At 34.0% G+C, this 27,631-nt stretch overlaps 1 protein-coding gene across 3 annotated transcripts in view; it reads right to left on the bottom strand.

Moving 5' to 3' along the window:
• The window catches only part of MBOAT2 (membrane bound glycerophospholipid O-acyltransferase 2), a 167,825-nt gene that overhangs the window by 5,993 nt on the left and 134,201 nt on the right, over positions 1–27,631 (bottom strand). For all 3 annotated transcript variants that reach the window (XM_074209624.1, XM_074209622.1, XM_074209623.1), the window contains exons 7-10: positions 20,657–20,840; positions 12,435–12,627; positions 7,876–7,979; positions 666–730 (exon numbers count right to left, since the gene is read on the bottom strand). In XM_074209624.1, coding sequence (XP_074065725.1) covers positions 666–730; positions 7,876–7,979; positions 12,435–12,627; positions 20,657–20,840 — 546 coding nt within the window. The remainder of the gene's footprint in view (positions 1–665; positions 731–7,875; positions 7,980–12,434; positions 12,628–20,656; positions 20,841–27,631) is intronic.

Below are 27,631 nucleotides of genomic sequence, written 5' to 3' on the forward strand. Positions count from 1 at the left end.
ATGTTATATAATCATACTTCATTCCTTATAACTAATCTGAATTTTCTTTAGGAAATCCTAATAGACTAAGCACATCTTTCTTCTATCAGTATTTAACCTTAAGGAAGCTCAAGATCTGGAAAAATAATTTCCACCTATTTAATTAGCCTATTATAACATTAAATGCATTGTTCTGTGCATTGATGATTCATATTTTTATATGATTTTATTTACATTTTACAAAACACTCATTTTAAATGTAAGAATTATAATTGGAAGGTACATATTTAACTATTTGCTACTGTTGTCTTCATCAAAAAAAAATGATGCTTCCTCTCATCCTCAAAAATCAATGCAGTATCAACGATCATCTTCATTTCACACAGATCATAAAATCAAAATAAGCCCTAATGCTATTTGTTTTTGCAAGGCAACAGGGTTAAGTGGTTTGCCTACCCACACAGCTAGGTAATTATTACGTGTCTGAGGCCAGATTTGAGCTCAGGCACTTCTGACTCCAGGGCCCATGCTCTATCCACTACGCCACCTAGCTGGCCCCCTAATGCTATTTTAAAACATGGAAGACATTACTAAATTTGGCTAAGGGATAGAATTAAGCAATTTTTGATGTCAACAATGCCAACAAAGACTGGGTTGATAGGAATTACATATCTAAAAGCACATACCTTTTAAGCCAAAGAGCTGTCTGAATATTCCAATTATCGAGAAACATTTTAAAACTTGTTGAAAACTGTAAGGAAAATGTTCCTATTATTTTGGACCAACAAAAATAATGGAATTCCAAAGATAATATTAATTCATTTAAAATAACATGCATTTAATTAAAACATTATACTTTTATAATCATATACTTGAAAATGAATTTCTATGTAAATCATATCTGTAATTGGTATTCATACTCCCTTCAGAGCATTGTAACTTATTAATAATAAATTACTTTATTCATTGGAATCACTGCAATCAACAATTCATTCAGTAGGCTACATTCTGAACTTCTCCATAATATTCCATACTAGGTACCTTCTGTCTACCCCATTTTATTCTGTACCTTCTTTTTTTTGTATCACTGTGTTTTGCAAGGCAATGGGATTAAGTGACTTGACCAAGATCACACAGCTAGGTAATTAAGTGTCTGAGGTCATATTTGAACTCAGGTCCTCCTGACTCCACTGTATCACCTAGCTGCCCTTTGTACCATCTTCTTATTTTTTTAGCTTGATGTGTATGTATGTGTGGGTGTGTGGTCTTTCCCTTACACTGTAAGCTCCTTAAGGGCAAGGACTGGGTTTTTTTTTGGTTTGTTTGTGTTTTGTATTTGTATCCCTAGGGCTTAACACAGTGTCTGGTACATAATAGGTACTTAATAAATGTTCATTGATTTATTATCTAATGCTTACTAAAGGGATAATCATCTCTTTTACTCAGGTTTTATTGATGTAACCTATGAGTGCATTAGCTTTCTTACCTGAAGTATTAATTGTTGACTCACACAGTGGTTATAGTTCACACACACACACACACACACACACACACAAAAGAAATAAAGAAAAGGTCCTTTTTTCAGATGAATTATGGCTTACCCATTCCCTGCTTATTTCTGTACAGTTGACTCTCTGAACCTGAGTAAGACTTTACATTTATTCCTATTAAATTTAATCTTATTTGATCTAGGCTAACGTTCCAACTGGTCCAAATTTTTGGTATATTGTTTCTGTCATCTGGCATCTTTTAGAATTTAGTTATCTCCCTTATCCCATCATCTGAATATTCTATAAATATGGTCCTTATCACAGGAATTGATAAGAAATATAAAGTAATATTGACCTAAACTCACATCCTTGGAGCTCTTCCTTTACAGCCGACATCAAGTTATTAATGACTTCTCTTTGGGTCAATTATTTATCTGATTCCAAATTCATTTAATTATTTTAAAATTTTATTTATTTTATTCTGAACTAAAGAAATAAAAGAAGCATATTTCCATAATAAGGTGGAATAAAAAAAAGAGGATTGAATCTGAAATTACAGATCCATTATGTACAATTTCTTTTTCTTTTCAATATACAACAAAGTCATCCTATAACTTTGGTTTTTTCCTCCCCCTTCTCCTTCCTCAAGTTTTGAGATGGCTACCATTAGACACAAATTGTGTGTGTGTATACTTTTTAATTCTTGTTCTGGATGCAAATATCTTTTTTCATAGGATCTTTGAGGTTAATTTATAATAGAATGACTTGGTTGCTCAAAATTGTTTTAAAAGAATACTGTTTTACTGAATACAGTGTTCTCTTGGTTCTACTTGTTGCTCTTTATTATTTCATGGATGTCTCGCCATGCTTTTCTAAAATCACTAAGCCTGAGCTAATTTCTTATACCAGAGTAATATTTCACAATATATTTAGCCATTCCTCCATTGAAAAGATCCAAAGGATTTCCAATCTTTTGCTATCACAAAAACAGCTGCTATAAATATTTTAGAATATATAAGCTTTTCTCCTTTTTTCTCTAATCATCTTGAGAAACAGGTCTTATAGTCTTATTGTTGGTCAAAGGATATAGGCAATTTAATAACTTTCAACATGATTCCAAATCTCCAAATTTCCACTCATAGATCCACCAACAATGAAACTAAGGTACCAATTTTTCCACATCCTCTCCAACATTTGTTACTTTTCTCTTCTATCATTTCAGTCAATCTGATAGATTAAAATGATATCTCAAAGTTGTTTTAATTTGCATGACACAGAATATTATTTTTTGTGTGACCATAAGTTGTTTTAATTTGTTCATTGAAAAACTACCAGTTCATATCCTTTGAACACAAATTTGTTTTATTATTCCCCCATTAATATACATTTCCACAATTTTTATATATTTGAGATGAGATCTTTATCTAAAGAATATAAAATTTTCCCCCCTCATTTTCTGCTTTCCTTCTGATCTTGGTCACATATGTTTTATTTGTACAAACCCTTTTAAATTTAATGTGATCAAAATTACCCACTTGTATAATTCATTGTTTATTCATAAATTGTTCATCTAGCTATAACTCTGAGAGGTTATAAGTTCCTTGTTCTTCAAATTTTTTTAGAATATCTCCTTTTATATGTAGGTCATGTATCCATTTTTACCTTATCTTGGCAAATGGAGTGTAAGATATCGGTCAAATTCATTTAATTATAAAGTATCTAGCTTAAACCTTTTTTTCCCCAAAAGAACATGAATTACATTATTGGTTGCTTTACTAAAATCTGGTCTGTTATTGATGAATCCATGCCATTTTTCCTTTTCATAGCTTCTTTTGAAAGATATTCAATAATTATTCCTTTAATAATTATGTTCTAGAATTTTTCCATAAATAAAATCAAACTCAAAGACTGTTGAGACTATTTTATCATGTGGTAATTGAAAAATGACTCATCTCAGATGCAATAGTTTTAAGAGCTGATTCAGAAATTCAGACTTTTAACAAAACAAATGGTCTCTTTATTCTTTCTTTTGCCATGTTGCCCCTTATGAATTCAGGAGTGAACCTGCTGAGTGAACTCAAAGCCTAGATTAGGACATGGTATGAGTGTGCATGGGAATCCTCCAGTGTCAGCCTGTCCCAGCAGTAGGGATTACAGGCATGGACCAGTTTATCTGGCTTCAAATTTGTGTTCCTGTGTTGGATTATTCTTTTTACTCATCACTTAATGGTGAATTAGCTTAGAGACATATGAGACCATGTGTTCTGTTACAAACTCATTTCTTGAATTTTGTCTCCTACATATTGTTATTGGATGTTATTACTATTTTTTTCTGACATTGCAGCTAATCTTTATGGTTTCCAGTATAGTTGAAATATGTTACTGATTTGCATGTGAGACTAATTCCATCCTAATCTTTCTATATCTTGTTCAAACACAGTTAATTATATTGTAAGCTCCTTAAGGTTAGGAACTGTTTTTGCTATTTTTTCTTAAAAACTGTCATAAAATAACATAGTGCTTTATAGGACAAGTGGCTGTTTTCCTTCTTTGGGAAGAACCTCAAATAGTTTCTTGTTTGTTGACTTGATTTGGTTAGTGAATTTGCTTATTCATTCTTTATAGGACAAGTGATTGTTTTCCCCTTTGGGAAGTACCTCAAATAGTTTCTTAGGTCCAAGTATTCAGGGTTCCTTTTCTTTCTCTTCTTTCTGTGCAACTATGCTCCAACTTACTGTTTTGCTTTTTCTTTCTATGCAGGCAAGATATATGCTTAATAAATGCCTGTTGTCTGACTAGCACAGGATAGGATTTACTGCTGTTCTTTCAGTCCTTTTACTCCTTGGTTTTCAAATTGAAGCCCCCCCCCCTTTTTGCTTTTAAGGTATTCTTTTGTTAACCCTGAAAGGCAGCAGGGAAGGAAGAAGCAGATAAAGAGAAACTAAATTATCAGAGAAGACTGATGTTCAACCCAGATCTTAAAAATAATCCCCACTATCATGGGAAGATCTCCCATCAATCCTCTCATTCCTGAGGATGCCCATTCCTATTTAGTAGAATTCCATTTTTTTAAAGTTTTTGCAAGGCAAATGGGGTTAAGTGGCTTGCCCAAGGCCACACAGCTAGGTAATTATTAAGTGTCTGAGACCAGATTTGAACCCAGGTACTTCTGACTCCAGGGCCAGTACTTTATCCACTGTGCCACCTAGCTGCCCCTAGAGTTCGAAATTTTACCAAATTCATCCTGACATCAAACCTAAGTCTGACTTTTTCCATTTTATACCCATTTCTTCTGACTCTTCCCTCTGGGGCCAAAAAAAAATTAATCTAAACTTACTTCCTCTGAATGGTCCTTCAAAAATCTGAAGACACTGCTTAAGTCCTTTCTGTATTTGTTCTTCAAGCTAGATATTCCTAGTTCTTCCAGTTGATCCTAATGGCTCTTCACCATCCTGATTTCCCTTCTTGGACCAATCTCCAGGTTACTGATATCCTTCCTAAACTGTGAAATCTAGAGCTGAACAGTAATGTAGTCTGACTTGGACTGAGAAGAATGTAATTATCACCTCTTTATTTCTGAAAGTGCAAGACTGAATTGATTTTTTTAACTGTCATATCATACAGTAGACTCATATTGAACTTAACTATCTACTTAAAATTCTAGATCTTTTGTCAAATTGTTATCTAACCAGCTTAAACTTGTGGAGAAAAATTTTTGAGGCTGAGTATACATTTGTCCAACACTAGGTGGTACAGTGGATAGAGGACCAAATCTAGAGTCAGGAAGACTCATCTCAGGAAGATGAAATCAAATCAAATCAAAACTAAGGAAAACAGGATTAAGTGACTTGCCCAGATACTTACTAGTTTTATGACCCTGGGCAAGTCACTTAATCCTGTTTTCCTTAGTTTCATCAAGTATAAAATGAGCTGGAGAAGGAAATAGAAAACTACTGCAGCATCTCTGCCAAGAATGGGGGCACAGGGGCAGCTAGGTAGTGCAGGGGACAGAGCACTGACCTGAGTTCAAATCTAGTCTCAGACACTTAAATAATTACCTAGCTCTGTCATCTTGGGCAACTCACCTAACTCCATTGCCTTTTTTTTTTTGCAAGGCAATGTGGTTAAGTGGCTTGCCCAAGGCCACACAGCTAGGTAATTATTAAGTGTCTGAGCCCAGATTTGAACTCAGGTACTCCTGACTCCAGGGCCCATGCTCTCTCCATTGTGACACCTAGCTGCCCCCCCATTGCCTTTCAAAAAAAAAGAATGGGGGCACAATAGTTAGATAATACTGAAAATAACTGAACAACTGAACATTTATTTATCTTGAAGTTTATTAAATTCAGCCCATTGGGAATTCACTGAAGACTTTCCAAATGGATGTTGAATCACTAATGACCATTCTAGGAGTCTAGACATTCAAAGAGCTTTTTATCTATTAAATTTTAAATATTACCTAGTGCAGTGGTTCTCAAAATTTTCCAATGTGGTAGACCCCCTTCAGTTTAAGCAAAACTTTTGCAGAATCCTTATGATTAAATCCTCTAAGATTATTATTTTCAATGTCTATTAATGAACACAAAATTCATTTAAAAACATCTATGCTACTACTCTGAGTTACTCACTTAGAAACTCCATCAAAAAAAGACAGAAGGTTAATCAGGGCCTGACCTGTTTTTCATGAATGATAGCAGCACTTTGTGATCCTCACTTCCTTTTCTAGATGTTCAAAAATCATCTTTTTAATTAATCTGTTCTAGAATTTTGCCAGGAAAAGAAGTCAGGATCAATAGTTTATAGTTTTCAGATTTTACTTTTTGGAGAGAAAACTGGTTATTTTCTTTTCTCTACTCTTGACTCACACTTCTCCCATTCTCCATGATCTTCTGAATATCACTTAGCAATCACATCTACCATTTTCCCAATACCTATGATTGTAGTTCTTCTGGGCCAGTTCTATAAACACAGCTAAGGGTTGTTTCACTATCTTCTTACTTATTCTAACAGCCAGTTTTTTTTCCTATTCTTTCCTGATCTAGGGTCATTCTCTTTAGTGGGGGAAAAAAAGGAAAATTAAAAGTAAAGCAAATTTATTTTCTTTCTGTTGTGCATTGACATTGTTCTTTCGACCCTGAGAAGTGGTTCTATCTCTTCTATGATCTTCTTTTCCCTCAATATAGTTTAAAAACAATACAAAACCCTTTTCTGCTGCCTTGCCTTTTCTTGCTTAAACTTGCTGTGAGCTTTAGCACCCCTGGTGCAAATCTAAATCCTATGCTTTCATATTGGTTGGGTTTTTCCCTTTTACTTCCAGTCTCTATATAAATGTTATAAAAATCTGAGCTGTATGGTGAATCCTCTGGGTACCTCCAACTCCTATTTTTCCTCCTTATTGGATTCTTCTCTTTGTGGTCAGTTAATCAGTCAATAAACATTTATTAAGCTCCTATTATCTGTAAATCACTATGCTAAATGAATGAATAGCACAAAAGTTAGTCCCCTTCTTCCCATGCTTCCTGACTTGTTTTCCTTTGTACAATTTTAGTTTATGGAACTCCTCCTATCAACTCTCTACTGAATTCTTTGATATCTGCTCTTCCAAAATCAAAACAGAGACCTGAGGAAGTAAGAGAAAGTTTGGAATGGCTGCTATGAGGAGGATGACAGTAGCAGAGAAGAATAAAAGTTTGTCTGGCAAAGCCTCTAGAGCCCAGGTGAGTTTTAAACAACAATTTTATAATGGACCAGTCAGCACAAATTCCTATAAATGAAGCAGCATATGATCAGACCCTAATAAGGGTCTGATGGAGGTAAGCTAGGTTTGGGGATTGGCAAAATAAGAGTATAGGAAGAAAAAATGAGAAACAGATTCAAGGGTAAAGAACAGTGTAGGATGAATTGTGATAGAATAGAAAACACTGAATGGAGAATAAACAGACCAGAGTTCTGATCCAATCTCTTGATTTACTAGCTATGTGACCTAGGGCAAGTAATTTCACATCCAAGTTTTATTTTTCTCAGATGTAAAATGAAGAGGTCAAGATTCCTGCTAGTTTTAAGATGCACACTAACACACACACACACACACACACACACACACACACACAGTCAGTATAATATAACCCTAATTTTATTTCATTATGTTTATCTTTTCATTTTATTACTGAAGTGACCGGTTGGTAGGCAATGCCAATGGAAATGAATTAATGTGTTTCCCCCAGAGGATGAATTAAAACTCATGAATTTCAGCACTGAAATTTACCAATGACTCACAAACTATGTATTTTTGAACAATATTATTAAACACTTCTTTTCCACGCCTAGGAGATTAGAATTTAAGCAGTAAGACTGGTTATATGAAGTACTATATAATAGTTCTCTTCTTAATATATCATTCACCTACCTCTATTTGCTGAATTCTCAAATTGGAAATTAAATCCCAACGTTCTTTTCCATTTTTATCATATCCCTTGAAACCAAATCCAGCTGCATTATTAATAGCATCAGCTGTATTGAAACAGAGTCAAGGAAAAAAATAGTTGTTACTAGTGGCCATATTATTCCAAGAAAGCTTTAGCATTATACACTATTCTTTTAAACAACATTTATATGTGTATACACACACACACAGAGCCTAAAGTTATCCTGATTTTTATTTTATCATCATTTTACTACTGAAATGAGATGCTGATAGGAAATGCCACTGGAAAAGAATCGAGTTCATTAAAAATGTTTTTTAGAAACAGGAAAGCAGAGAGATGAGGTATTAGAACACAATTATTTTCCTTTTGCACATTATTATCCCTCAGACAATCTAGACCAGGGATAAACTGCCCTTGATATGTAGCTTATAGTTTTTTTCAAATACTTTTAGATTTATATATTTACTTGAAAAGCAACAAAGAAATCTGCTGCCTCAAAAGGTCCATTTCCCAACAAATCATGCAAAAGAAAACAATTCAGAGAATATGTGACAGTCAGCTTTTTGCCTAAGATATATGACTTTACAATTCATTAAATAGGGACAAAATATTAGCTAGGCATAAATGCATTGTACTATCTATGTAAGCAAAAAATAGAAGATAAATGTATTGAAATAATGTGTACTTCTTGTTTTATTTACACGATAGCTATTATCCACCCTACTTTATCTTAGGATATTGAGAAAGCATTTTAAAAAAGAAGTCTTGGAAACAAGAGAAAATCACAGAGTACAACATTTTGACAGATTCATTAATTAATATGATACTATTTTACCTGTACAATCTTAGGCAAATCATTTTGCTTCTGGGCTTCATAGACAGACAGATAAAGACATTTACTACATTTTTGAAAATAAGAAACCAAGTCTTCAAGAAGTTAAAAGACTTTTCCCCAGTTTGAAGTAAGTGGCAGAAATAGAATTGGAAAGGAGGTCATGAGATCATAAGTTTAGAGATAGAGGGAGCCTTAGAGGCCATTTAAGTCCAATCATTTCATTTTGCATTTGAGGAAACTGAGGCCCAATGAGACTATGACTTTCCTAAGGCCATACAATTATCAAGCAAAAGAGCCAGGACTTTAACCAAATTCAAAATCCAAATTCAGCACTCTATCCTTAGCTATAAGATTTCTACATTATAACTTTATAATTTTTATTATAACTTTATATATTATACTTTAATACATTATAAATTTAAATATGCTATCCTATAATTAGTCAATAAAGATGTCAGGAGTAATGAAAACTTAGGCTATAATATGCAAACTGAATTAAGATAAAATAAAAAATTAGTGAATAAAACAAATAAAGATAAAATGGTAGTCAGTCACTGTCTTAATGCAAAGACTTTCCTTGCTCAAGTGATTAACTGGGCCTTTTTTGAGCTATCTGAAAATATTCTTTCTAACTGGGACCATAATTAAAGTGGAGAAAGCCAATATTGCTAAAGAGCACTGAATTTGGAAACCAAGATCATAGATTCAAATTCCATCTCTTATACTTAACTACATATATGATTTTTGGCACCTTTGGCACCTTCACTTCTTAAGGTCTCTGTTTGCTCATCTACAAAATGGGCACTAAACGAAATGATGTTTGAGATACCCTTCAAGATCTAAATCTATGAGTCCATGAGCATACTTAGAGACTTGATAGTAACAACCCTTAAATGCTTCTGGGCTTCGGTTTCCTCACATATAAAAGGTATTAGATTAGTTAAGATAGAGTTATTAAACTAAGTCTGCATTTTTTGCAGCTGTGTTTCCAACCACTATTTACATTTGTTTTAGTCTTTTTTTTTTTTGTCAAGGCAATGGGGTTAAGTGACTTGCTAAAGGTCACACAGCTATGCAATTATTACGTGTCTGAGGCCTGATTTGGACTCAGATCCTCCTGACTCCAGGGCCTGTGCTCTATCTACTGTGCCACCTAGCTGCCCCCCACTATTACTTTTTAAATCTTAGTTTTTCTTGGGAAAAAAAATGAGTCAATTTATTGCAAATAATTTTTATTTATTCTTTATTTGTCAAAGGCCACAAATTTAAAAATGAGTTTGTTAACCATTCTGCAAAATTTTTTTTAGCATTAGTACTGTGATAATTAAGAAAAGCTAATAAAATAATAACATTTTATAAAACAATAATAATTATCTAGATTTCAAAGTTCTTTATAAAGATTAATAGATGCTCCCAATAGTTCCTTAAGTTTAGCTGTATAATTAATATTGATAGGTTTGAAAATATTAAGAGGCTGGACTCACAGAGTATTATTATATAATTGGCATACTGCTTATCTAAAATCCTGTGTTCTGACAAATGGACCACATTTATATGGTCATTCCTATATCAAAGCCAGCATTTTCTTTAGATAACAGGTCAGACCACATTAATATGTTGTCTGCAAACGATGCCAGCTTGAAAAAAGTTATGAACTTTAGATATTTTTAGAAATTATTACTGTACTTGAAAACCATGTTAGTTATAGTAAATTCATATAAGAACCAAAACAAAAAAAACCCCTTCAAAAATACTGTAAAATTAAGTGAGACAACAGAGTATTTTAATTTGTCATTAACTTACAAAAATTAAAATAAGTAAATTCATTTGTATGGTAAGAAAAATTGAAGAAGTTGATCTCTGAAGACAAACTATAGGCTTACTTCAAACACTAAGAATAGATCAATTACTAAATGAAAATCCAAAATGATTCACAAATTACCTTAACATTCTACTGGGTTTAATATATTGATTTATTTATTAATTCAATAAGGATTTATTAAGAACCAATTCTGAGGAAGGTTAATAATAGTTTCTATAATGACATGAATGAACTGGACATTAGGACTGATTTCTCAGCCTTCAGGAAAGGTTCTGGAGATCTGGACTTTGGGAACAGCGTGCCATGTGAGTTTTTCTCCCTTTGGCTTCTTGAAACTTAAAGAGGGGCTAGGCAGGGGAACTCGGTGTTTTAAACTACATTTCCCAGAAGTTTATGCTGCCAGGTCCCAGAATCTTCCCCTGTCTATAGGGAAATTCAGTCTAAATACCAGGTATACAAAGACAAAAAAGAAACATCTTGCTCTCTGCCAAATTAAGTGGGGAAATAAAGCACAGAAGAAAAGTAACTGAAATTTTTCCCAAAGCAAGCAATACCTTATGTATGCTAAATTCAGACAAGTCTATTTCAAGTGGAACTTCACTTGGAAATTGCAAAGGAAAAAGGATTTTTGCTGAACTGTACCATCTTCTTTAGTAGTATCTCTTTATGGGGAAAGATTGACAAAAGAAGAACAGCACTCATCATTTTCCTATCTACTCAATTTTAAGGAACAGTTAAGTGATAAATAAGATCATTTAGCTATTAAAAATAATAACAATAACTAGCATTTATGTCTCACTTTAAGGTGTGCAAAGTGCTTTATCTCATTTGATCCTCACAATAACACTGTGAGGAAGGTGCTATTCTTATACCCATTTAACAGATTAGGAAATTGAGGCTGACAGTGTTGTTAAGCAATTCACCCAGGGTCACAAAGTTCCTGGTCCTATATATCCACCATGCTATTTAGCTGCAATAGAGATTAAATTTACTATAAAATAAAGGTGACTGGCTAAAATACAATCTATTTATAAACAAATACCTCATATCCTGAGTGAAACACTCTTTTAAACAATAGCAAATATATTTTTGTAACTAGGTTTTTATTGCAAATAGAAAAATAGTAACATCTTGCATGAAGAACAACATTAGATACAAAGGAATAAATGGCATATGAAAAAATGAAGCTTATAGGGTCATAATTTGAAAGAACCTTGAAAAGTCAACTACTCTAACCTTTGAATTCTATATATGAGTAAATTGAAACCCAGAGAAGGCAAATGATTTGCCAAAGTACCTACTGGTTTCAAGTGGAAAAGTCAGACATGCTTAAGGGGAAAATATTTATCAAGTTATCTAATGGCTATGCAAATTAAAGACTTCCATTAGTCATTAGAAGACAGAAGAAAGATAGAAAGGAGAATATGACCAAATGATACTCTTTATTTTAATCAAAAAAGTTTTTACTTATAGTACCAAATCAAGAGAAAGTTACTAACTTATTTGGCAACAGTAAGGTCAATCCAAATTGAATGTTTAAATATCAAATTATAGTAAATTCAGTTAAATAAATAAATAAATTGGAAGGAATAAGCTTAAATATAAATGCCCAAATTCCTTTATCATGCTTTAAAAACAAATCTGAATTCAAACAAAATCACGTGGTGACTAGAAACCTGGGGAAAATTATTTTTTTAAAACTACTTGCATCAGGGTCTGAAATTAGCTCAAAACAACTGTGAGAACTCATTTTTACACCATATAATTTTGAAAGGATTTCATACCCACTCTGGCTCTAATTTAAAAGATAACTATCATTAGCCTCAAGATGGCACTCTCAAGCAAAAAATAAAATGTCATAAGCAGTTTTAACTGTTACTTACCTAAAGTCCATGCAAAATAGTATTTTGGTCTGGCAGCCATAAGTGAAATATATAAGTAGATAACTTTTGTTGGTAATGAAGCTGTAGCTTGAAAATGATCATCAATGTTATATTCTACAGGTAATGTTTTGGAAATGGTCAAGTGAAATAGTAAGGAAAGCCCACAGACCAAGAGCTTCTGCATTACTGCAAACTGAAGGGAACAAAGCAAAAAAAGACTTAGTGAGTATTTAATTTGCCAAGCATCTAGAGAGGATTGTCATAAGCTCACCAGCTATACACTTATTTTTCCTTAATTTTATGCTTGAGTATTTATGTGGCTTTTCCCTTGGGTGAAAAATTGATGTCAGCTATGACAGAATGAAGTTAATTATTATAAAATATAATAGATAATTATGATAACATATAAAATATTACAATATACAGTTTTGATTGAGGCAACATGGCATAGTGGATAGAGAGTTTAGTATTAGAATCAGGAAAATCTGAATTTAGGTTTTGCTTCTGACATATACTGGGTACATATCTCTGGGCAAAAGTCCCTTGCCTCCTTACTGCTCCAAGGAAACTTTTTTTAGAAAGATTTTATTTATTATGAGTTTATGATTTTCCCCCATTCTTGCTTCCCTTCCCCACCCCCCATAGAAGACCATGTTAGTCTTTACATTGTTTCCATGGTATACATTGATCTCAGCTGAATGTGATGAGAGAGAAATCATATCCTTAAGGAAGAAAAAAAAAGTATAAGAGGTAGCAAAATTACATAAAAAGATAATGGATTTTTTCCCTGAATTGAAGGTAATAGTCTTTGGTCTTTGTTAAAACTCCATAATTCTTTCTCTAGATACAGATGGTATTCTCCATTGCAGATAGCCCCAAATTGTTCTTGGCTGTTGCACTGATGGAACAAGCAAGTCCATCAAGGTTGATCATCACCCCCATGTTGCTATTAGGGTGTACAATATTTGGGCATAATTCCAAATTGCTCTCCAGAAAGGTTGGATGAGTTCACAGCTCCACCAACAATGTATTAGTGTCCCAGATTTCCAACATTCCTTTCAACATTGATTATTGTCCTTTCTGGTCATATTGGCTGGACTGAGAAATGTGAGGTGGTATCTCAGAGATCTTTAATTTGCATTTCTCTAATAAGTAATGATTTGGAGCAATTTTTTCATATAACTATGGATCGCTTTTATTTCCTCAGCTGTAAATTGTCTTTGTATATCCTTTGACCATTTATTAATTTGGGAATGGCTTGGTTTTTTGAAAATTTGACTCAGTTCTCTGTATATTTTAGAAATGCGTCCTTTGTCAGAAATACTAGTTGTAAAAATTGTTTCCCAATTTACTACATTTCTTTTGATCTTGGTTACAAAGCTTCTTAATTTTATGTAATCAAAATATCTAGTTTGTTTTTAATCATGTTCTCCATCTCTTCCTTGGTCATAAACTGCTTCCCTTTTCATAGATCTGACAGATAAACTACTCCTTGATCTTCTAGTTTGCTTATAATATTGTTTTTTGTGTTTAAATCCTGTATCCATTTTGATTTTTCTTGGTATAGGATGTGAGGTGTTGGTCTAATCTAAGTTTCTTCCATACTAGCTTCCAATTTTCCCAACAGTTTTTATCGAAGAGAGAGTTTTTATCCCAATGGCTGAACTCTTTGAGTTTATCAAACAGCAGATTACTATAATCATCTCCTGCTAATGCACCTAGTCTATTCCACTGATCCACCACTCTTTTTCTTAGCCAATACTTGACAGTTTTGATGACTGATGCTTTATAACACAATGCTTTATAATATAATATAATATAATATAATATAATATAATATAATATAATAATATAATATAATATAATAATCTGCACTTTTTTTCATTGAATCCCTAGAAATTTCCAAGGAAATTCTTGAAGAGCTAAATATTATCAAGAAGCTGCCAGTCTGCACAATGATAGGGAAAATACCTCCCTGCCTGTGAAACCATAGGTCCTGTTCAAAAACTTCATAGAAATTTAATTTTTACAAAAACTGTTTTATCTTCTCTAATTAAGCATTCTTGTTTGATATTCAGTGGGTTATCAGTTGATGGAGTTTTTTTAATACCATGGCTCCAATTCTATGAAAAAGTTATTTTTCCAACTTTTTCTTGATGAGGTATAGGTTTTTCTAATGAATAAAATTTAGGGGAAAAGATACATATAATCACCTATTAGTTATACTTCTAACAATTATCTGAAATTCTAACTGAAGTTCTTCATGTTTGCCTTCTGTTCCTAGTGCATGCTAGACTGCAGTAGCTCCTTTAATAAATTCTAGTTGATTGATTCATTTAATTCATTGATGAGGTCCTTGAAGTGTTTTTAATTTCTGCTTCTCTTGAGGAGGAAAAAGTATTTTGAAGAAATTCAAAAGGTGTAGCTGGTTTAGTAGAGAGATCACTGAATTTAGAGACAGAGGACGTAACTGTTTACATTGGGAAAATAACTTTACCTCACCTTGAACTTAGTTTCCTCAACTGTAAAGTAAGAAAATCAATGATCTCTGTACCTTCTTACTGTGTTCCTCTGGGATCTATGTATTAGCCTCTTAATTTTAGACAATTACTATGAATAAATGTTACACATTTTTCTTGCAAAAAAGTGTTAAAGTTCACTTAGAATCAGAGAAATAATGTCCAAATTAGTTTAATTTGAATATTTAATTGCAGTATAAGAGAAACTAAATTTTTTTCTTCTTTTCCCTCAATGTACTCTTATCAAAAAAGATGATAACATGTTTCTCTTCACAAAAGTGGGCCAAGTCAATCCAATATGAGGAGACCTGGAGAGAAACAAATAATGAAGAAACAAGAAGTGATAAGAGTACATTGAGGGAAAAGAAGAAAAAAATTGTAGTTTCTCTTATAGTCAGCTTACTGAATATCATCATCATAATCATGGAATGAGACAATTCATTTGAATCAACTTTCCAGATACCTAAAAGTTGTCCTTTTCAGCATGAAGTCTTTATCAATGAAAATCTTTCTAAAAATTATCATTTCTCCTTGATATCTTAAACACAGTAATGATGAATGATCTTAACTCTCTTGATGACAAGGTCAACATTATTATGCTCAATTATTATACTGTGTTCCAGGTAATGATAAAGTACCCTCAGGGGCTCCTGAGTTAAATTAAAACACACTGTTATTCACCTTTACAATGAATAGCCTCATATTACTAAGATTTGTGAGTTCCTATTATCATGTTAGTGTTTTTTTAAAATAATTTGAGTCTCCTTCATCCATTACTTCCTGTTGTTCCATGATGGTCTCTTAACTAGTAGCAATTTTCACCACCTTTTCCTGCATTTTAAAATTATGTCCTGCAGGGAAAATTGGAAAAATAACCTGTTAAGGGGGCAGCTAGGTGGTGTAGTGGATAAAGCACCAGCCCTGGAGTCAGGAGTACCTGGGTTCAAATCCGGTCTCAGACACTTAATAATTACCTAGCTGTGTGGCCTTGGGCAAGCCACTTAACCCCATTTGCCTCGCAAAAACCTAAAAAAAATAACCTGTTAAAATTGTGTTTTAATATATACTCAATGAGGAATCCGAATACCTTTCCTATTAATAAAGTATGTGATTTTCAGCTTCTCTTTCTTTGTTAATTGAAGGCAGGAGGACTCAATGATCTCCAAGTCCCCTTTCAGAGCTTTAACATTCAATGGACTTTTTGGGTTCTCCAAAGTCTTTTGGTGGGGGATTAGTTCCAATACTTTTGACATGTGTCAGGTTCATTGAGCTTGCCTAATAAGTGACATCCAGGTAGATGAGGAGTTTACTGAGCTTTTTATTAACCATTAGTATAATTTCAGAAAAGTAAAGCTATTCTGAATTTCTATAGTAAAAATGTAAAACATTAATAGTTGTTAAAAATTTTTAAGTCATTTTTTGAGTGATGCCCTTTAATGATCCCGACTTCTCAAAAAGCTTTAAGCACATAATGAATTTTCAGTGGTTATGTACTCCTATAAAGAGGTTTAACTCAAGTTGAAGAATGACATCTTTTTATCTTCCTGATTTTATTTATAATTATTCATTAGAATTATATATAATATATAAAATAAAATAAGAGCTCTCAAAAAGTTTCTGAATAGTTTTCCTATTCTTTTTTTTTTTTTTTTTTAGTTTTTGCAAGGAAAATTGGGTTAAGTGGCTTGCCCAAGGCCACACACAGCTAGGTAATTATTAAGTGTCTGAGACTGGATTTGAACCCAGGTACTCCTGACTCCAGGGCTGATGCTCTGTCCACTGCACCACCTAGCCGCCCCTAATTTTCTTATTCTTAAGTTCCAAAGAGCCAAGAGTATCTAGTACTTATGGAAAAGTGTCTCTATGCCTAAATAATATTTGGATAACTTCTCTTTCTAAAATCCTCATCTTTTCAGAAGCAAAGTATGCTGAGAATTTGTGTGTGTGTGTGTGTGTGTGTGTGTGTGTGTGTACGTGTATGTGTGTAAATATGTGTGTTTGTCTAGGCCTGATCTTCCTCCTCTGGCTAGAACTCAGTGTACTTGACTCCTAATCTTTGTTGCTTGTGGTCACTCATTTTTCCCCTCATAAGTATTCTCTTTTTCCTGTATTGAAATGCATTTCATATGTAACTTTTATCTCTAAAAGAAAAGCATACTCAACTTAAACATGTCCAAAACTGAACTCATTATCTTTTTCCCCTAAATGATTTCCTTTTACAAACTTGTTGATTTTTATCTAAGCTACCAGTCTCCTGAGCTTATAACCTTGGTGCTCTCCTGTACTCATCACTTTCCCTCACCATATATCCAATCCTTTTCTCTCCTCATCCAAAGCCTTCTTTCTACCCAAAGAGCTACCATTTTAATGCAGGTTCATATCATCTCTCACTTAGATTATAGACACAGTCCTTTCATCTTAATTGGTCTCTGTCTTAAGTCACTCACCACTCTACTCTATCATATATGTGGCTGTCAAAGCAATTTTCCTAGAGTGCAGATCTGACCACATAACTCCCCTAAACATCAGTGGCTTCCAACAGTTTCTAGGATAAAATGAAAACTCCTGTGTTTAGCTTTTAAAGACCTACAAAACCTGAATTTCAACCTCTCTTTCCAACTCATTGGACATTATTCCCGTTCTCTGAAATTCATCAAAACAGCTCTTCACTCTGTTCGTTCCTCACACATGATGAGGATGATGATGAGGATGATAACCAGTATTTATACAGTGCTTTAAGGTATGCAAAGCACTTTAAAAGCATTAGTTCATTTATTCTTACAAGAGCCCTACTGTCTGAAGCCAAGATTTGTGACTCCAAGTCCAATTTCTAGTTTCCTGACTTCAAGTCACTCCCAACTGCTACCCCTCACATCTCTGGGCCTGACTATGGGCAGTTCCCCATATCTGGAATGCACAGTTTCCTTCTGTCTTCCTCAGGGTCCCTCTCTTCCTTTAAGACACACCTTAAATACTATCTTCTGCATGAAGGCTTTCTTTGTTCCTGCATCTCTCTAACTGCTAATGCCCTTCCTCCCAAACTACCTTATATTTAATTACTATGTATAGATGTGTACATATATACAAATATATTTGCATTTATTTACTTTACATGAAGTAGTCCCCCAGTATCATAATATCTATCTAGATATGGAAGGGACGTCAGAGACCATCTAGTCCAATTCAATCATTTTTTAGGAAGCAGATGTTCAGAGAGAAGTAACATATCTTAAGACATACAGGTAGTATAGGTCACAGGATTTGAACTCAGATTGTATGACTAGAGTCCATGCCTCTTCCACTGGAACAAGGTATATAATGCAATGAAAGTACTTTGTAAAATCTCAGGACTCACAGATTTGCAATCTCACTGACTACATCTCTCTCTCCATTGAAAGGAATTCTCAGTGTATGGAAATTCTCAATGTATGGAATGGTCTCCATCTGCTGTAAAAGCATCAATTAATAAGTTTGCTTTCCAAGGACAAGCCTAACTAAATATGGAATCTCATTCCCTGGACATTGGTCATTTGATAATGAAATTCTTACTCATATAAACATATAAAGAAAATAAAAATGAAAAATGTCCTTTGTCGTGTTGAGCCCCACCGTTCGAATCTTGTAAGAGCATTAGAAGAGTGGCAGAAAGGGGCAGGGGTTTGAATTCCTCTTTTTAAAACATCCATGAACTCACTTAATTGCTGACAATTTTGTGCAAGAGTTTTGTCCAATGATCAAAGAGAAAACATACTACTGGAAGAACTTAATTGTTATCAACCTTACCAATCCCAGATATTAAAAACCCAGAAAAGAGAAGGAAGTTTTATACTGAACATAAATGGAAGGATGGTTCACAACATCTTCTTGGAAAAGAAAATGAAGAAGTGGTAGAAAAGGCTTTATCATGTACAATGTCTACAGAGAAACATTATTTCATGAGACAGTCATCTCCCATGGCAATACTTATAGATACCCAACATCTTCTGCAGAAAATAAAGATAGGAATTTTGTGAAGACTCTCCCAAAGGAGGGCGGCTAGGTGGCGCAGTGGATAAAGCACTGGCTCTGGAGTCAGGAGTACCTGAGTTCAAATCTGACCTCAGACATTTAATAATTACCTGTGTGGCCTTGGGCAAGTCATTTAACCTCATTGCCTTGCAAAAAAACAAAAAAAAACAAAAAAAAATCTAAAAAAAAAGACTCTCCCAAAGTAAACCAATATGTACTCTGTAATAAGGTATATCTTAAAAGTATATCACATGATTATCTAATATTGCTAATTTTTATTATTTTTAGAAGCCATTCTCCACATTATCTTCTTGGTTAACTCCTATCACTTCTACTTACTTTCTTGCAGTTTCATGCAGGTGGTCATAGAGACAGGCGTCAATAATCATCATGTGTATTTATAGATTGCCATATTGTTTATAAAACATTCACATAAACAATTACATTTTCTCCTGACACAACTCTGTAAGTTAGGTATGAAAGCTATATTACAACTGGAGAAGCAGAAGGCCAGAGAAGCTAAGTTATTGCCCAAGTTCACATAATTACTCAACAATGGAAGATGTGTTCAAGCTCAAATCTTCTTAATCTAGGGTTCTATTCATTTATATCCCTGGTGCCTCTTGGACCCTAATAAGAGAGCAATCAAGAAAAAGTGCCTACCTTCTAAACAGTATTGTTTATGGGAGTAGCCATAAAAGAACAAATTGCTTTTCTTCTGGGATATGCAGATAATTTAGGACTCATACACTGAGTCATAGGTCAGCATGAGACCAAATCATCTTGGATATGGACTATGTCTAACTGCATATTATTGAAATTTAATGTACTAGGGTCCTTCAGAGATTTTATATATACTGTAAATGTGTTACATAATTTTTAAAGTCTAAGAAGACAGCTTTACAGCTAAAGGATATTGGTATCTAAATATTTTAGGTATATTACAGAATTTCCTATTAAAATATAACAAAATGTATGCAAGAATAATTGACATTTGTTTAAGCATTTCTTAATATCTTTTCAAAGAACAACTTTTGTGTGTATATATATATATTCCCTTAATAGTTAATGAATTATTTTATTTATAATAAAATATCAAAGGAACCATTCATTATTTGTGTGACCTAGGGCAAGCTCTGAAGGCCTATTTCCTCATCTTTAAAGAGAATGGGTTACACTAGATGTAAACCTAAAAGCATATTCCAGTTCTAAATCCTATGAGCACCAATTATGTCATCTGACATTTTAACTATGTCATAGTTAAAATGGTTTCTCAGCTAAACTATCTTATTTTTGTTCATGAAACTACAAGAATAGACATTTTGTATTTGAATGTCCAAAAACATTTTAAATGATATTTTTATTCATATAAAACCAATCAGGGGCGGCTCGGTGACACAATGGATAGAGCACCGGCCCTGGAGTCAGGAGTACCTGAGTTCAAATCCAGCCTCAGACACTTAATAATTACCTAGCTGTTTGGCCTTGGGCAAGCTACTTAACCCCATTGCCTTGCTAAAACCTAAAAAACAGACAAAAAACAAAACAATAAAAACAAAAACAAACCAAAACAAACATATAAAACCAATCAAAAATATATTTGAAAATGTTAATGACTATAAATAAATAATTCAAAGCAAACTTTTCATGCAATATTCTGGTACATAATAATCTCATAAAATTTAGAGATCTTACATTTGGAGATGGCTCTGTTCTTTCATATTGTCTTTCTTCTTTTCCATTTGCTTCAGACTGTGCCAGTTGGTATGATCTGCCTTCAATGAAAGTAATATAGTCTTTGTAAGAGCATAATGGGCCTGCCAGGATACCCATGAAATTACAGTTGTAACTTAAATACTCCAGTAGACTTGGCATGCGTCTGGAATTCAAAGACAAGTATCTTGTAAGATGTACATAATATTTTAAAAGTTGTACTACAGGACTAGCCATTCCTCTTATTACTTTTTTCCTACTTCCAAAATAAATGAGATTTTTTTGCTTTAATTCCTATAATAATAATAATGATGATGATGTGCAACAGGGGGCAGCTAGGTGGTGCAGTGGATAGAGCACTGGCCCTGGAGTCAGGAGTACCTGAGTTCAAATCCACCCTCAGACACTTAATAATTACTTAGCTGTGTGGCTTTGGGCAAGCCACTTAACCCCATTGCCTTGCAAAAACCTAAAAAAAAATAATAACAATAATAATGTACAACAACAAAGTGCAATAAAGTTAAATGATGAATTTTTGGATCATAAATCACTGAAGAGGGTATTCATTCTTAAATATCTCACTAGCAAAATTTAAAATGGATTATGTATGTAATGTTTTGTAAATTTATGTACATTATTAACAGATTAAATAATTTTTATTCTGTGATCTGCTCATAAATCTATGTGAAGACTGAATCCAAACATGCTCCTATTCAATATGAGAAAAGTTAACACTAATAAATCTTAAGTTGTAAATAAATGAAGAGAATTTATGTTTTTTGTCTTGTAGAGTAATTTTATGATTGGGGGCTATGGACTACTGAAAAACGAAAAGCCGTCAATGATAAAAAGGAATATCTTAGAATACTTCAATATTTTAACAACCTGTGGTTTCACTGGAGTGAACATTCTGCTCATACAGATTGCAACCTCTCTATGACTTAGAAGGTCTTTATAAGTCACTATAGCTTAAAAATCTCATCATCTGGCAGCAAATAGGGATATGTACCCCTCCAAATTTTTCTAGGTTGATCCTTGGATAACATTTTAACCTCTATCATAGGGTCTATCCTTGAAGCCCTTGAAGTATGAAAAGACTTGTCAGAGCTTGCATGTGAAACTTCAGGGTTATCACCAAGCCATAAGGAGGCACCAGAAGTGGATCCGAGTATAGAATCTGAGGACATATATTTCCTTAATTTGAAATTTCTTTCTCCCTAAAAAGTTAGTAAGGAAGATCTTTAAGTAGACACATTTCATTTCTAGTAAATGGGACTAAAATATTTTCTGTCATATAAATATACTATCAAATGCAAACATTTAGCAATACTGTAAAACTGGGGGGCGGCTAGGTGGTTCAGTGGATAGAGAACTGGCCTTAGAGTCAGGAGTGCCTGGGTTCAAATCCAACCTCAGACACTTAATAATTACCTAGCCATGTGGCCTTGGGCAAGCCACTTAACCCCATTGCCTTGAAAAAAAAATTAAAAAAAATTACTGTAAAACTGGAATTTTCTATCTCATTTAAAATTATACTTTGTTCCTCTCCCCTTGAGGTTAAGAGAGAATTATGAAAAATTATTTTTAATAACCTTTTAAAAAGATGAGCTGGGTCCACATGGCTTTTCTTTAGGCTTCAACATCATGAAAATAATGCTTTAAGATTTATTAACTTATAGTTTATTCTTCTTTCCTCCTATCTGCCACTCTCCCCCTGCTCTATCACCCTTCTTTACTGTCAAACATTAGGATGTTTTGGATGACCAAGAAAAAGCGATATAGGGGCAACTAGGTGGTGCAGTGGATGGAGCACTGGCCCTGGAATCAGGAGTACCTGAGTTCAAATCTGGCCTCAGACACTTAATAATTACCTAGCTGTGTGGCCTTGGGAAAGTCACTTAACCCCATTTGCCTTACAAAAAAAAAAAACCCAAAAAAGCAATATGATGGAACTCTAATAAACCTGCTAAATAGATCTGAATCTAAATCACAGAATTTCTTGTACTAAGGCAACTAAGTTCTATTTTGATCATCAATTACTTCAATAATAAAAACAAAGCCCACTTATTAAAGCATTATTAGATTTTTATTATGGTCAAACTGGGTGTAACAATCTATAGGGTCATAAGATTAAAATTCTAAAACATCTAAAAGTGAAATTTGTTAAAATAATTTTGATTCATCATTTATAACAATCAGAAAAATCATTTAAGTACTTGGGCTTTTTTAGTAATGACATTTGCTAAATATTTATATCTCAATACTATAATAATATAACAGCTAGGTAACATAGTGGGTTAGAGTTCTGGGCTTGGAATCAGGAAGATTAGTTCAAATCTGGTGTTCTAGTATCTTTATGAAGAAAACCCTAAATGGGGTCATGAAGAATCAGACACAATTGAAAAATGATGGAGCAACAATACTATAATAATGATGATAACTAACATTTAACATATCTTAAGTTTCACAACATGCCTTACATGCATGATCTCATTTTTATGCTTATAACCACCCCATAAGGTAAGTTCCATATTTCCCATTTTATAGATAACTAAATAGAATTTAATTAATAAAACCAGAGTCCATCAATGGCAGGAAGTGAGTCTAGATAGCTATCGGCATTAAGTTCATCACTTTTTAAACTACATAAATTTTGCCTTTCTGAGTCTACCTATGATGTTATCCCATTTATGTAATTTATCAGATCAAAACAAATTAAATTTTCCATAATTTTATTAAGTGTCATTTCAGTATTCCTTAATGTATACTCTATGACTTATTTTTCTAACAGGAAGTTTTGCATATATCAAGATATTTCTTAATCAAACTATTTTTGTGTGACCAGAGAGAATTATAAATTTTAGCATGTATTAAAGATACATTAAAACTGAGAGCTACTAAAGAATTGTCATCCCCTGTATAAAAACTATTAAAAATTAGCAATGCATAATATTAAAGCAATGATCTAGTTGAAAATGACTCAAAAGTTCATTTATTCAAAAAAATTCACTAGATTAAAAGATCTAGTCTATTGTTTCAGAAGCCATCTCCAAATATGCCATTAGTCAAAAAAAATTATCTATTTGTGAAAATCAGAGCTGTTCAAAATTTTTGAAATTTTCTGATTCTGTTAACATGGTATTAGCAAAGGAAACTATTGAAATTCACTTTATTATTTATATCAAACCTTGGATCATGAATGTGAAAAGAGATCCAGCTTATGGATTTCCTCTCCCCTTTCATTTCTGGTCATTACTCTCATATGTACTTTAATATTCATATTGAAAAACCTTCTAACAAACTGACTTCAATTTCTCTTATTTCTCCTACAAAAACAATTTCCTCTTTATTCATACTACTTCAGCCAAACATTAGCACAATCATATCTTCATCATCTCTCAGAAACAGGTCATCTCTTAATATTTAGAGTCATGTCTAAAATATAAATAGACCATCTCCTGAAATTCCTCTGACCACAGCCTCTTATCTATCTATCCCACAAAGTGTACTCTTTTTTTCTTTAGGCACAGTGGATAGGGCACTGGTCTTGAATTCAGGAGGAGTTCAAGTCTGGCCTCAGACACTTAATTCTTACTAGTGTGACCTTGGGCAAGTCACTTAACCCTAATTGCCTCACATCCAGGGACCATCTCCAGTCATACTGATTCATATCTAGTCACTGGATACAGATGGCTCTGGGAAGGGAAAGTGAGGCTGGTGACTTAGCATAGACCCCTCACTCAAATTCAATTCATATGCTTGTCATGGCATCACCTCCCTGCTATCATGGTCTTCTTTGAAAATGAAGGAAAGACATTATTATTATTATCATTGCCTGCATAGGGAATAGGCACGGGACCTGAGATTTCATTCATCTAGGGAACTCCTGGGTTAGGAAACTACCTACCAGTGTAGATAGACACCATCCCCACAACTTATAGTCTTCAAGAATTCCCTAGAGTACAATGACATGCCTAGGGTCACAATCAGTATATATGACAGATGAGATCTGATCCCAAGTTTTTCTGGCTCCCAGGAAAGTTTTCTACCCACACCACAAAAATCCCAGGACCTGCAAATGAACTTTTAAGCCAGGCCATGTCCTAAGCTCTGGATTCTAGTTCCATACACAGAACTAGTCTCCTGTTTACTAGTCACTATCCTATAACCCCCGATCTCATGATTTTCCAATTACTCTCAGCCTGTGAATTTTCATCTCTGAGCAGTCTTTACCAATCCAATTTCTCTGATTCTTCTCCAGAATTAGCAAATTTGCTGGAGAAGGTAATGAAATGAAACTATTTTCATTCTCTACAAATAGACAACATATATACTACTTGAACATTACATATGCTACTTGAACATTTCTCTTCCACCCCTATCTTGTCCCTACTTCACTGTTCAAATGGCTGCTTCAGACCATTCTTTTATCTTCTAGCCTCCAACTGTATTCCTAACCTCCTTGGTTTCAGTGGAATGTCTAAGCCTTTAACTTCACTGATATGATTAAGACCATGTGACAAGCTCTCTCTGCCCTGCCTCTGTTCTTCAAAACATTGGTTTCATCAAATACTTTTTTTCCTCCTTGCTTCTAGGCACAGATGAAGAAAAACAACTTAATTTAACTAATGGCCTCTACTTGCTCCCTTTATCTCCTTCCTTCCTATGTCCTACAAGAATCTGAACATTTTGTTTTCATCTGTCTACAAAGAGTCTCAGGTTTTTTTCAGTCTTAAAGGAGTCTTTTCTTAAATCTTAACATCAAGGGCACCACTATTCTCCCAGTCATTCAAGGTCATAAGCTAGGTGTCATCTTCAATTCTGCACTCTCTCACACACACTGATCTTCCCTTCTCCCTCCCATATCCAATTAGTTGCCAAGTCCTGTCAAGATTCTACTTTCCCATTATTTCTGGTACATGCTTCCTACATTGCCACAAGCCTGATTCAAGTCCTCATCACCTCACACACTACTGCACTAGTCTGTGGTTGGGGTCTCCTCACTCTAGTCCATCCTTTACTTAGCTGTCAGTGATCTTCTGAAAGCAGGGCTGTCAAGATGGGGCTGAAGGCGATTTCATGAGGCCCCCTGTGGGTTTACTAAATGTTTTAGAAAACTAAGTCGAGCTACTACAGACCTCTCACTAAAATGGCAAATCAAACTATATTATCTATTGTTTCAATAAAAACTTTAAAAAGTAATATTGCGTGGCCCTGTTCTTATAGTATACATTTGACTAATTCACCCCTCTCCCCCTTCAATAAACTCTAATGACTCCCCATTATTTTCAAGATCAACTACAAAATTCCGCTCTTAGCTTTTAAAAATTTAACACCTTCCCCTGCAGTGCAGAAAGGTTCCCCCCACCAGCTTACCTCATGGCCCCCCCACATGCTCTGTGATCCAGTGACATGGGGTCCCTGTTGTTCCTTGAACAAGATATTCCATCTCTTAACTCTCAGGCATTTTCATTGACTCATCTCCATTTCCAAAATATTTTCCCTGCTCATCTCCATCTTCAGGGCTTTCCTTGATCTCTTTCCAATTTTTGTTAAAATCCTACTTTCTGCAAAAAGTCTCTGTCAATCTTCCCCTTGCCCTAATGCTAGTAATGGGGGGGGGTGCCTTCCTTTATAAGATGATCTACAATTTATCCTACATGTCATCTTTGTACTGAACTATTCCTTGTTGCCTCCTTGTGAGAAGTAACTGTTTTTTGCTTTTTTGTATCCTCAGCACTTATCACTGTATCTGACATATAGTAAACTGCTTAATAAATAATGCTGGACTTCCAATAAATCTGCCTACAATTCCATCTCTCCTTATTTCCAATGTAAAGCATCTTTATTTATTTTTTTTTTTAGGTTTTTGCAAGGCAAATGGGGTTAAGTGGCTTGCCCAAGGCCACACAGCTAGGTAATTCGTAAGTGTCTGAGACCGGATTTGAACTCAGGTACTCCTGACCCAAGGCCGGTGCTTTATCCACTATGCCACCTAGCCGCCCCTGTAAAGCATCTTTATAAGGGGCTTACACAGATTGCCTGCACTTTCTCAAAATCCACTTTATTCTCAAAACTTAGAAATTTGGCATTTGCCCCCACCACTTTACTGAAATGGCTCTTTCAATGATGTCCAATGATCTAACAGTAAAATTTAATATTTTTTTAGCATTCATTCAGTTTTTAACCTATTCATAGCAGGAAACTAAGTCAAGTCACACCTCTACAGTATATTAAAGTTTAAAAATCACTTCTCATAAAACTGATCTGATCAGCTAGACTGCACATTTTTACCCCATTTCATAGATTTAAATAAATGAGGCTAAGAGAAGTAAGTGATCTGCTCATTATCACAGGACTAGTTAAGTACTAGAAAAGGATCTGAACCAAGGTCTTCATGTTTTCTATTATAACATGCTTCAGCAATGTGGATCACTCCTTAGCCTTAGGAATACCATAATGCCTTTTATTCTTCTATTGACAATTCCCATCTGCTAGCTAGTGATCTTTCTAACCTTATACATCAGTCTTCCCAAAGCCTGTCTATACACTTCCTTCTCTCTTTGAATATGCACTCTTTCCCTAACATTCCCTTTCAACAATGAGAGCTTAAGTCCCCAGAGAGATGACTGTTCAATCATTCTCTCTAGTCTTGACTTCTTCTGAGCCTGAAGTCTAAATTTCTAGTGGTATGTAGAATAGTGGCAGTGGTATATTTCAGCTACATATGTATAAATCTGGTCTTCCTATGAGTTCTCTAGTTACCTATGAAGCCATCTATTTCCCTATTTTCAAAATCTAAATTATGCAATTGTCTTTCAATTTTGTTCTCCCTCACCTTTAGAATCCAATCAATTAATAGAATTTGTGGATTTCTCTTTCCCCAAATCTCTTATCTATCCCCTTATTTATTCCCACTGCTATCAATGTCATACAAACCCTCATTAGCAACTGCCT

Source organism: Macrotis lagotis, chromosome 1 (assembly GCF_037893015.1).
Source record: "Macrotis lagotis isolate mMagLag1 chromosome 1, bilby.v1.9.chrom.fasta, whole genome shotgun sequence".
In the NCBI taxonomy this organism is placed as follows: Eukaryota; Metazoa; Chordata; class Mammalia; order Peramelemorphia; family Peramelidae; genus Macrotis; species Macrotis lagotis.